General features: G+C 35.1%; 4 protein-coding genes across 4 annotated transcripts; 3 read left to right on the forward strand and 1 right to left on the reverse strand.

The window, feature by feature from the left end:
* Positions 1-335: 335 nt before the first annotated feature.
* Positions 336-1,225, reverse strand: RO3G_08397 (uncharacterized protein; the record flags this gene model as incomplete). Its single annotated transcript, XM_067662987.1, has 5 exons — positions 336-371; positions 426-594; positions 649-858; positions 914-1,044; positions 1,097-1,225. The coding sequence occupies 5 exons, from the start codon at positions 1,223-1,225 to the stop codon at positions 336-338; spliced, it is 675 nt and encodes a 224-aa protein (XP_067519088.1).
* Positions 1,226-4,800: 3,575 nt separating this feature from the next.
* Positions 4,801-6,583, forward strand: RO3G_08398 (uncharacterized protein; the record flags this gene model as incomplete). Its single annotated transcript, XM_067662988.1, has 9 exons — positions 4,801-4,839; positions 4,895-4,976; positions 5,039-5,117; positions 5,170-5,230; positions 5,300-5,783; positions 5,833-5,989; positions 6,046-6,137; positions 6,183-6,316; positions 6,380-6,583. The coding sequence occupies 9 exons, from the start codon at positions 4,801-4,803 to the stop codon at positions 6,581-6,583; spliced, it is 1,332 nt and encodes a 443-aa protein (XP_067519089.1).
* A 2,689-nt stretch (positions 6,584-9,272) lies between these two features.
* On the forward strand, positions 9,273-9,908 carry RO3G_08399 (uncharacterized protein; the record flags this gene model as incomplete). The annotated part of the gene is made up of 3 exons (XM_067662989.1): positions 9,273-9,626; positions 9,661-9,722; positions 9,818-9,908. The coding sequence occupies 3 exons, from the start codon at positions 9,273-9,275 to the stop codon at positions 9,906-9,908; spliced, it is 507 nt and encodes a 168-aa protein (XP_067519090.1).
* A 958-nt stretch (positions 9,909-10,866) lies between these two features.
* RO3G_08400 (uncharacterized protein) lies at positions 10,867-11,727 on the forward strand (the record flags this gene model as incomplete). The annotated part of the gene is made up of 3 exons (XM_067662990.1): positions 10,867-11,000; positions 11,181-11,434; positions 11,489-11,727. 3 exons carry the CDS (start codon positions 10,867-10,869, stop codon positions 11,725-11,727), a joined length of 627 nt encoding a protein of 208 aa, XP_067519091.1.
* Positions 11,728-12,799: the final 1,072 nt, after the last annotated feature.

Genomic DNA, 12,799 nt, shown 5'->3' on the forward strand with positions numbered 1-12,799 from the left:
AAGTATACGTCACGAGAAGAGATGGAAAAGCGATTTGATGTTTTGGATAAAGTACACCTCCTACTGGAAAGCAATCGTCGCATGATTTTTGTAGACTACTATACTCTTAGACAAGCTTATCCAGATGTACCACTGGTCTTTGTGGAAAATATTCTAAGTAAGCGTGATGATTTAGACAAATCGACGCTCAAAGATATCATGGACGGCATCAAAGCAAAAGCCCGTGAATATGAACCCGATGCTAATACCCCACCTACTATCTTTAGTCGAATCAAATGGTAACAAGACAAGCATTTTAATTAAAAATAAAGATATGTGTTGTTGTATAACGTATTTTACATATTGTTGTGCACTGTGTGGGCCTTATACAGCTAAAACATCATATAAGTGCTCACAAAAGTATTTCAGCTAGTTTTATGACTTACTGTGATGTAACCATCATTGCCACTTGCAGCCATAACCATAAGGTTCGGATGAAAGGAAAGGGCCTGAGTTGATGCAATTTTTTGGCTCAAAAATCCTGTAGTAGGTCGAATGGTTGAGAGCTTAAGTCCATTCATGTTCCATATTTTAATGATCTGATCGGCCCCAGCACTAAGAGTGAAAAATATGAGCAATTTTATGCCTAGTATAAGGTTGCCAACTTACCTTGCAATAACGCTGCTATGATCATGCACAGCTAGTGATGTCATGTCATTACGTGAATGCGCTTCAATTGTTCTCAGAGAATGAGATTCACGAATATCCCATATTTTGATATCACCTTCGAACCCGCCAGAAACAAGCTCTCTAGTGCCTTCTCGTTGTAAATGGATATTTGTTATCCATGCTTTATGTTCTTCCCACTTCTTGACAAGACTAAATTGAATACCGTTAAATTTGATTAATTTAAAATCACTGATATGATTTATACCATTCTTTCGGACCAAGTCGACGATCGTATACACCAATAGATCCATCACCAAATCCAGTTACAATTATATTACCATTAGCCTGATCACTTGTAATACTTGTTACGCAAGCCAAGGATTTTGTAGGTATATCCTATGTTATATATTAAAATCTCATACAAAGAACATTGTATCTTTCCCTTTACCATCACGGATAGTTCTTGTTGCGCATCCCAAACTTTAATTACTTTAGAATCACCGCCTGTAAAGAGATAACCATGTGTTTGATGCCAATTAGTGACTAACCCGCTTTGTCTGGAACTACTTTTTTCCATATCTTTTAATGCACGCCATGAGCTAACAAGAACAGCTTGTTCTTGATCATAATTTTTGTACAGACGAATAACTCCATCATCTACTCGATATCTATAAGTTGTATCCTATGACATATAAAAAATGAATTACCTGAACCAGTCAAAAGTAGGGCTTCGTCTTCTTCATTTAGAAACTTCATATCTGTTATTCTACTGTGTGGAGGGTTATGGTTATCAATTACACTAAGTGGAGTACCAGTTTTCCAATCCCATACACTACAACAAATAAAAAAAAGTTAACTTCAATTATTTTCTAGGACAAACAAAAAATGCTTGCACTAAACAGTTATATGAATCAGCTGCTACCAAATGAGACTCGAATTGATGAAATAATAGTAAAGAAGCCTCTGTATCATTATACATTGAAATCAACTGCTCATCCCATCGGCTGGACCCTATATTAAATAACTTTTTCAATCATAGGGAACTGATGCTAGCTATGTATATTAAGTTTACCTGCCATGCCTTTGGTTAAATTAGACTCTTGTAAAATGTTTTCATTTCTACTCCTTCTCCATTTACGTTGGGTATATATCACACTTCCTGGTTCATCTGCTTCGGATGCTCGCATCTGTGGTTCTGTAAAATACTCGCAACTCCATTCGTAGAAAGTAGAAGACAGTGGTAATACTAGTTCATCATTCGTATTATGGGTGCTTTTTGATGATCGGCGATCCGAACTATTACCATTCAGTAGCTCTTGATTAGGAGCATTAGCAAAGTTATAGATAGTGCGCAAAGTTGACGCAAATGAAACAGAACGCGTGAGCTTAGTGGGCCTTCGAGCTAAAGCACTAACAGGTGATCGAGGCACATCTTGATCGTCCGTAAAGCCTTGCCCAGCTAAAGCAGGCGTCTGTTGGGCCTTTGCTAAACTAGATGCATACTCTCCAATTAATGGTGAACTCAATAACATAGATATAACATGATCTACTATAATAGATGCTGCTTTTGAAACATCTGGATGAGGATCTACAGATAAATTGAGTAAGGCCTTCCAAAGTACTATATAGACAGAATCATAGCTTGACGATCCAAAATGGCTATCAAAAGTAGCATGCCATTCGGGCTGTCTTGTTGCCCCCCCTACTTCTCTCAATACTTTATCATTCATGTGATCTTCCTCAATTGTCTGGCTAGCAGCTTCTAAAAACTTGGAGGACCCTGCTTGATGCACAATATGAGATAACGCATTAACTAATCCACGGCGTACCATAGGAGAGCCATCAGACATGACGCAAAGAGCAGAGATAGCAATATTATGTTCAATGTTGATGATTTGCTCTGACTTGTTAGGGTCTGATAAGAAAGTACTAAGTGCATACATAGCAGAGGCTCGCACTTCAGGCACATTATCAGTTAGTAACGTAGTCAGCTTTTCATGCCCGTTTTCCGCAATGGCAATTGATTTAGCTTCACTGTTATTCATCCACACTTGAGCCAAACACAAACAGACCCACTGTCGCAGAAGCGGATCAGGATCATCAACATGAGCCAGACAGGCTGATATCACATTGCTTCTTAGACAAGCCTGCTGTCCTGCTCTAAAATCAATACAAAATACAGATAGGATAAACGCACTCATGGCCCGGTGCTCTGAAACGTGTGGTATACTAAGCATAGCGTTGTTGGGGGTAAGAATATTGATAAAGTACGCGTAACCGTGGTCCTTGAGCAAATCGTTTTGACAGGAACGGTCTACAGCCAAGATACGGGCCCAGATGAAGACCAAGACCGGTTTTAATTCAGCAGCAGGACTTTGTAATAACTTCAGAACATAAGGAAAGATACCCACCGAAAGAGCTGCATTCACTGCCCATGGTCCTAAATCCAGAAATCGACTAAGCAATATGAGAGCACGCAGACGATGTACTTGACTGAGTAGAACTTGAAGTACAATTGGTAATTGCTCAGGGATTTTAGGATTTACAGCACCCTCAGCTAGCCAAACTTCAAATGCGGTCAGTTGTTCTGAGAAGAAAGTGCTTGATTGATATTCGTAAGCCGGTCCACCTGATTCTGCTGCTTTCAGAGCAGGTAATTGAAATAAGCACATATCAACAGCAAGGTCCCATGCCTGCCACATAGGATGATCGTGAGTCTCAGGTAATTGTGGAGTCGACATTGGTGTACATTGATATGACCGCATGATACGTTCAGCCAACAGATAATTTCTGAACATGGAAGCTACCATCAAATCTTGTCTAAATAATCTTTTGAATAGCTCGGGTTGATCCTGTAGCACACACCAAGCAATGGTATCTGTCACTGCTGTAAAAATCCAGTTCAGTTCACCCAATGGCGTACGTCTTTCTGTGGCACGGCCGGGTAATTGTAAGACCATCTCCATTGTGATGTTCGATGTCAGCAGCGGATTTCGCATGACAACCCATCTCAGTGACATCTCAATAGGAGTTGTTAGACAGGCTGTAAAAACGTCAGCTGGTAAATCAGGATTCATGGGGAGTGTTTCTGTTGGCCCACAGGCAGCTAACTGAATAGAATCCTTCCAAGGAACTGTTGGATGTTGTTGTTCCTGTGTTAGTCGTATCGCTTCTGAATCTCGTTGCTCAGCAAATCTATTAAAAGCATTGATAATATTACCGGCTGCTGAACAATCCCAGACATAAATGACAGGTGAACCCAGCCAAGATTGTAAATCAAAAAGGGAAACAGGAATATATTGAGTATAATTACGGTTAAAAACCCAAATTTCACCACTTGTTGTTGGTTTAGGTACACCATGACCGTTGTAATGAAATAAGATTCGTTCTTCTTTAGCGCTTCGTCTCATTTGACAGCAGATCTTTTTAGTTTCCTCTACAGAAGGATCTAGGGATAGTTTAAATCGCGTACGTCCATTAATTGTTTCGTACTGATTGTGTAAATTTTTGCCAATGGCTTCTAGTGATTTTGATGGTACAAGTAAGAAAGGATCTATCCAACATTCAAGCTTAGCACAGGGATTAGTTTTAACAGTATCTGGTGGATCTGTGCCAATGTTGAGGCAGACTACTAAAAGACCTATTTTGCTAAAGTTTAGATACAATTCTACCTTGTTTTCTCTTGTCTTTAACTCATTTAAATACCTGATACTGTTTTTATTCTCTCCCTTAGACGCTATAAATATACATAAGCATAACATATATTATAATGTAAAAATTTACCCAATCTTTTAAAATGCTTTTTGTTTGTGAATCTGATTTTCCATTTATCTCGTGGCGTTTTTCTGAATAATACAGGAAACGAATAATATCCTCTTCATATAATTCTTGGTCAAAACCATGCCTTGCTTGAATATCGTGGCTATTTCTTGCCAGTTCTTCTCCATTAACTAATGTCGAGCTTGTGCTTTTTGTATCCTCGTTATTATCTATTGTTGAAGATACCATTTTAGGCTTAATGAATATAAATAATGAAGAAGTGGGTCAGTAATGTAACTCAATAGACAAGAAAAATAAATTTTTGAATTTAAGTGACGTGAATTTGATGGTTTCTTTTTCTATTACTTTTCTTCTTTACTTTTAATTTGAAAAATGAGCGACGACGACGATTTTATGCTTGAAGATGAAGAGGTAAACCTCTGAAGTAACATAATATCGCTTATAGTTCTTTAATACATATTCATAGGAATATGATTTTGAATATGAAGACGACGAAGATCAAGACGAACCTGACGTTGATTTAGAAAATAAATACTACAACGCCAAAGGTAAGCAGATAATATATCAAAACAAAAAAATGTAACATATATTTTATATCGTACACGCATAGCAAGAAAAGAAGATGACCCACAAGAGGCCTTGGTAGAATTTCAAAGCGTAGTAGACACTGAAGAAGAAAAAGGCGACTGGTATAAAATTATGCGCATAAGTATTTTAAGCAAATAAACAAATAAAATTTAGGGGATTCAAAGCTTTAAAGCAAATGATTAAAGTATCCTTTCAGTTGAATAGATTGGATGAGGTACGTATTTAGGATAACAATCAAGCCTTACAGAAAAACACCCTCTCATTTAATTTTGCTTTGTCATAGACATTAAAGTATTACTGTCAATTATTGACTTATATTAAATCAGCCGTATCAAGAAACTACAGCGAAAAAAGTATCAACAATATACTGGACTATGTATCCTCAACAGACAATACATCTTTTATGGAGAAGTTCTATGAAACAACTTTGAACGCGATGTCTGAAACAAAAAATGAAAGACTATGGGTGAAAACCAACTTGAAATTAGCAAAGTTATGGCTAGATAGAAAGGAATACGGAAGATTGAATAAGATATTAAAACAACTGCACTCTGTATGTCAAAAAGATGACGGAACAGATGATCAAAGAAAAGGAACGCATCTTTTAGAAGTACTAGCATTAGAAATCCAAATGTATACGGAAACAAAGAACAATAAGAAATTAAAAGAATTATATCAGCAATGCCTATCAGTTAAGTCGGCCATCCCACATCCTCGAATCATGGGCGTTATTAGAGAATGTGGTGGCAAAATGCATATGAACGAGAGTAAGTGACAAATGCTGCAACAAAAAAAAAACTTATTTCCTTGATGTAGAGCAATGGGAAGATGCTCAAACAGATTTTTTTGAATCCTTTAAAAACTATGACGAAGCCGGTAGCACCCAACGTATTCAAGTGTTAAAATATCTTGTACTGGCAAATATGCTCACTGAATCACAAATCAATCCTTTTGATTCACAAGAAACTAAGCCGTAAATTATATAATTGATTAAAAAAGGAGAATTGACTAATAGAAATATGTGTGTAGTTACAAAAATGATAAAGAAATTGAAGCTATGACAAACTTAGTTAATGCTTTTCAAAGAAAAGACATTACTGAATTTGAAAAAATCTTAAAAGGTAAATGAAATTTTAAATTCAGTACTCTATTAATCAATATTTTAGCAAATCACAATGCCATTATGGGAGATTCCTTTATTCGAACTTATATTGATGATGTATTGAAGAACATTCGAACCCAAGTACTTATTAAATTGATTAAGCCTTATACTCGTATCGATATCAGCTTTATTTCAAAGGTAAGCTTTTTTAATTTACAAATAAAGGCATGGGTTGATCAACTGTTTTTTCTAAAATTACAGCAACTAAATGTACCAGAGGACGAAGTCGAGGAATTGTTAGTTGGTCTTATTCTGGATGAAAGGATACTAGGCAAGATTGATCAAGTTAATCGTCGCCTTGAACTTGAAAGAAGATCCACCGATGCACGTAAATATGAAGCATTAGCTGCTTGGTCAGAAAATGTGTCAAACTTGAGTAAAACAGTCATGTCTAAGGCTACATAATAAACCTTTTTTTTTTTGAAAAAGGGAGAAATTTAAATATCTTCTCTACTAAATTCAATACAATCAATAGTTTAAAGTTCGCTGTTTAAACATCATATTCTAAAAACCCACTAGCTCATTGATTATGCTTTTGTATTGATAGAAGATTGTTATTGAAATTTATTAAAATATCATTTGGATCTAATACAATTGGCGCTAGCATTACGCCCAAAAAACTGTCATCTGAATAGGTAGAAAAGGAGATTTAGTAGCTGAGTTTTTATTGAATGTGAGCGGCAGAAGTTCAGTAAAAAATGGATGAAGGATTTCAAAACTCTAAAATAAGATGTGCAGGATTGATCTGGTCCGGGCGGATTTTTATTATAATATTTTTGCGTTCAATTGGACCTTAAATAAAAGACTATGTTTAAAGAAAATAAGACCTGCTTTTTTTTATTTTTTTCTTAACGGTGAGTTAGATTGAGGTCAACAGTCTTCACGTAAAGCCTTTGCAATTCCAGCCGCTTTCCACTTTTTATCTTTTATTTGTTTTGAATATATAGTATAGCTTTTAATACTTACTATATAATACAAACATCATCCTGCTTACTTGCGAATTCATGCCTCCAAAAGCTTTTAAACTTTTAAAAATTGGATGCAAAGAGAATGTTGACTGTCTTTATATATTAGAATATATATTATGAATGGATATTAACAAGTAATTGTTCACACAAGCTTTTCTAATCAATTTGCTTTCTTGATTCTCGCCGTCTGTATTCAAGAATATTTAAATTAGAAGTTTCAATATGGACATATCCCACAAAATTATTTGTAATAGGTTCATTATTATCCAAGCACTTCTTAAGGCTTAATGAACTGAAGTGACTAAAAGGGAACATGTAATTTAGACAGTTATCCTGGCTAACATTTTTAAGGAATCTGGCAAGCAAGATAAATGCGTATCCATTCCTTTTGTACACAAATATTACTAAGAGCAAGTTTTGCGGTATAACGCCGAGTTGTTTATAGTTAGTATTTATAAATTGTTAGACAATATAATGCACAACAATAGGTTCTCTTGTACCAATTATTAATTTTATTGAATATAAGGTACAACGTACTTTCTTAGAGCAAACCCAACGGTAGAGGAGTATTAGATTAACTTTAATAGACTGGAGCTAAATATTTAATACATTTGTGAGGATGTCACTTTATGGTCCCTTTTAACTCGGACCCTATTAAAATTTCTACTATATTTTTTAAAATTGACGATGTTTATGTAGCTATAGCAGAACGATTCAGCAAATTTAAACAGTTCCAAAACGTAGCAAATTAGTATCTTCTTGCTTTGAAAGACTTTAGTCTTGAATATGACGAAGAAATCCACTATGTCAGGTCACTTTCTGGTCATAAAGTTGTCAACCGATATCGCATCGGGATCATCTTTGTCTCATTGCAGATGACTTCTTGTAATCATCAACCTACGACAAAAAAAAACTTTTTGCTGCCGCTTCAGAATGCGCCGAAGCGTATTTATTGGTATTATTAAAGTTATTTAACTTAAGGATTACCGCTTTCTTCAGTATAAGTACAAAACTACTAGCAAAGCTAGATTTTTACCTTACCAAAAAATGGCAGGTGCCACCCACCAGGTAGCTTATGAATACGGATATCACTCTGTGCACTTCAAAACCCATGACTACTCTGCCAACTGCGTTGATGAATATTTTCGTATGCCAGAAAATTCAGCGATGTAGTTGAAGTTGTTTTGTAATGCTTATCATAGTAAAATTCAGCTTTATTTAAACTAAAAACTCAATCATCCATCAATTTATTGCATGCTCAATGTATAGAGAACTTAACTGAATGCATTCTGAGGCGACATATAAGCGAGAAAGGTTAAAGATCCATTATTAAGATGATCTACATATAGCATTACACGAAAGATAATAGTGTAACGCAATGCAGCAAACCTTGGCAGCCTTTGGCTTTTCTCTGTCTAACTGGTTCAAATCCATAAAAATACAAACAAATACGTATAAATAATAAATAGCAAAGTAAACTTCTTTGTTTTTCTTTTATATTACTTAAGAAGTCCCTTGAAGCATATACACTTCATTGTAATCCCTTTTATTTTACCTTTTTATTTACTTTACTCAAAACAGTTTGATCTACTTAACAAGTTATGGTGGTCACTTATTACAAGTGAACTTATATTCAATCCACTACTATTTTGGGAATCAAACACTTTTCAAAGCCTTAGTTTCAAGTCAAAAACCCTTTATAACAAGCCTACTTTATATTATAAAAACCTTACAAACTCCAATCTCACAATAGGTCTGATAACTCCTGTTAACTTTAATAGGGCCGTTAATAGGGTCCGTTGGGTGACAACATTTTTGATTTTGGGGTATTAGTTAATTTAATCGGGATCGTTGGGTTTGCTCTAAGTACTTGTAATTAAACAACTTTGTTCGCACTTTTTTCCCTAACACTCTTTTTCCATTAATAGCAAAATGTAACAGGAAACTTTGGTTGTCTAAGCTGTACACCTCATTTCGATATAACAATTGAACTCAGAAACTAGCTTGATGAGATTCATAGTAAGTATTGAAACGAAGTAGTAGTATAGTATTTTTTTTAACAACTTTTTTAATACCTGCAAAACCGAGAACTGAAGTTGAGGAATGTTTTAGAGACTCAAAAAATAATGACAAGTGGATTCTTTCTACCCGGAAAAATAGTGGAGGACAGTTTGTATGCTTTTGGAAAGTTACAAGTTGGTGATCATTCTTCTCAATCACTAATTTTTGATGTCGGTGATTCTGAATCATATATTAAAAATGGTGTATTCACAGAAGAAGGAACTGAGGAAATCAAAGCATACAAGAGCCCCAAACCCAAAGAGATACCTGACGATATTAAACAATATTTGAATAAATTCAACTGCCAATCAACTGCCTATATTAGAAAAATACTTAATGAAAAACAAAGCTGGGAGAAATGTGATGATCGTGAAAAACACTTCGATTTAGATTGGATAAAGCATTATGTATACACACTAGTAAGGGAATATGAAAACAATAGCTTGATGAAAGACCACTTGGAGAGTTGGTATAACATTCATATTTGGCGACTTAGAAGGACTTGAGATAATCAGGTAAGCTCATTTTTATATTATTTTTATTTATTCTTTTGGATTAACAAGATCAATCCTTCTAGAGGGGAGGGAGCTTCTATAGCATCCTCAACTAGAAAAATTCTTAAAAGAGCCATTGAAGATGTTAATAACCATGCTCGTAAGCCAATGGGTCATAAGTTTGATTTCTTAATCCGCGAAGCCTAAGTCCGCGCAAAGTGTAAGTGGAACAGAATAATAACTAGGGTTACGCACCAGACAAACACGTATTTTTTACACCAATAATAATGCCTCCAAAGAAGAAAATCAAGAAATCAGAAGATAAAAGGGAGAAAAAGATTCCTGCTGATGCCCAGTGGTACATTGACCGTGCTGAAAATTTAACTTTTAAAGGATTCATTAAATATTGAGACTGCCTGGACAGAAATCGGGTTCAGCAGCAATATGCAAGAATAATAAACGATTATTTCAAATCCAAGAATGATCGCAATAATAAAATACAAACTGAATATAAAAATTGGACTTCAAGTGCAGACTATATACGTTTTTGGAATGCACGATCAGATTCTATCATACTTCTTAAAGCTGGATTGGGTTCTTCAGAGTTGGTTAGCGATATAACCGACCAACGAATTGAATCTCTACGATCCACTGTTGCAAGTGGTAGTTCTCAAACATTAGACTGCCAAGCCTCATACTCCTCTAATTCCTCTAATTCCTTCAATTATTCCTATTCCAATACCCCCGCTTCTAATGCATTTAGTTTACCCGCTGACTCTGTTGTCTCGCCCGTCCTCAATGTGCCAACAAGTCTCACCAATCTCACACTTCCCGATATACATAACCATCTAATTGATATCAGGAAAAGTTTTTTAAAGGAAGAGGATATGAAAAACCATCCATAGATATATAAAGATATCAACATTAGTCGTTTATTCAACGAGTACCAGATTGCTGTCTGCAACGTTATTCAAAAACATGAGAGCCTTCCTATTGAATCATATGTGCATGAATTGACGTCTTTGACGCAGATATTTTTCCTCTGCAAAAATCAACATAGTGAGATTGCTGAAAAATATTCTCTTTGGACTTGTTAAAAGACTTAACAAGGTTACCTGAATTAGAAACGATGAATGACAGTCCTGATTTTCCAATGGAGCATTTTATGACCATCACCAAGACCATTACAAACCTCACCTTGAACAAGAGAACAAAAGAACAAGCGATTTTTGATCTTTTTGTTCTGGCTTCTCAGTTGAACTATGGCCAAAAGCGACTTCTTTTAGGTGTTATCAATTTGTAAGTAGAAATACAAAGATAAAGAAAGGTTTATAAAAATGATGGTTTTACTAATTTGTTTCCGGTGCTTAGATCAAGGATTCAGAAGCTCCCCTGTTCTCCTTTAAATGTCTATAAAAAAATGAGCGAAAGCGATTTATGGAGTTCATACTTTGACCCTTTGCTATCGTGCTTGATCAGCGACCCGGATCGACTTGTTCACCTCCGTTGGACTAACACTATCCCGAATGAAAAAGCAAAGTTTCGTCCTGATGCAGTGATAAGTGAAAAACCACAGTTAAAATTTGGAAGCAGTGTAGGTTATGGAGAAGCTAAAGCCCAACAAGGCTGTTATAGTAAGCTTTTGTGTCTGGATATGCTCCGTTTAGCAATTTTTACTAAAAATGCTATTGATGTCAGCAAGTTGGATGGTGTTCTTGGTTTCCAAATTCATGGTAAAGAATACAATAAGACAAAGAAAAAAAATCTAATACTTCAAATATTTCTAGGATTCAATATCACTTTTTATATCAACCAAGTAACTGCCAAAGGTATCTACACTTTTAAGGAAATAGCCCATATTCGTTTCCCTCAATCGCTAGAAGATTTACCATCGTTTTTTACTCTGATCAATATCAAAAGCCTCCTTGAAATCAGTCATATTTTTGGAGTATTTGTAAAAAATCTCAGTATCCTGACATCGTTGAAGAAAGATATAAGGCAACTCAAATGTGTTTGGATACCATGATCGATACAAGTCAAGACAGCACTCATCAATGTGTTTTACGGTTTGGCCAGTGACCCCAACCATCACATTATTACAATACCTATATATTTTAGGATTTTATAATTAATCTTTGCATATCATTATATTTATAAAGTCAAAGCAATATATTATAAATAGTACAGTATACTACTTAATTCTAAAAGTTCTTTCAGGACACTGCTATTTTATTTTCCTGTTTATACTTTTCTCAAAAAATTATTGGCACATATTAAGAAATCAAATTAGTCAGTTTTAACTTTAGACTTCACAGTTCTACAAATATGTAAGAGAAATGGTTCATTTTACATAGTAAAGTCCATTTCATTTAATAGATAATAATGTAGCTTTCTAAACAGCTATTAAACTTATATGGTATGATAATGACAAAGCCTCCAATGACCAGTAAAGAGGACGCTGTTCTACTGGGAATTGTCTCGTTTCTCTAAAAGCTATTATCTCTCCTCTCTCGAGTTTAATTTTACCAACAGGTCAAATTACTCGATCTGATTGATTTCAGGAGAGTAGGAGGGAGATGTATACAACCACATTTACAGCTAATGATATAACGTTCGATATCCTCTGAAGTATGGATTGGATTATTATCCATTACAATGCAATGGTCTTTAAACGTATGATCATCCAAGATACACACGGTAGTTTTGACAAGCTAATATAGATTAATTACTGTAACTCCGGAACCGTTAACAACCAATCCATTGCCACCTAACCTTTGCTTATTAAATTGTATTGTTGATCGATGTGGTTGGATAGTTACAATTCCAAATTGTAGACATTACTCTAGTTTCTGGGTACGACTACCTCAACTCAAGTTTTTTTTTGGTATATGCTATGAATCAAATCACTTAAGATTTATAAAGAAAGTGGCTTCATCGATGAAAACATAATTGCTTGTATCTGACTCATTTACCCATTTTAAAATATATTCACACCTTGGGACAATATTAATAGGACTGTCCCTCTAAATCAAGTGCATATGAGCCTTTTTAAAATCTAAAACCAGTAAACTTGCTAATCAGATTATACATGGTTTGGT

This window comes from Rhizopus delemar, genomic scaffold (assembly GCF_000149305.1).
Source record: "Rhizopus delemar RA 99-880 supercont3.6 genomic scaffold, whole genome shotgun sequence".
In the NCBI taxonomy this organism is placed as follows: Eukaryota; Fungi; Mucoromycota; class Mucoromycetes; order Mucorales; family Rhizopodaceae; genus Rhizopus; species Rhizopus delemar.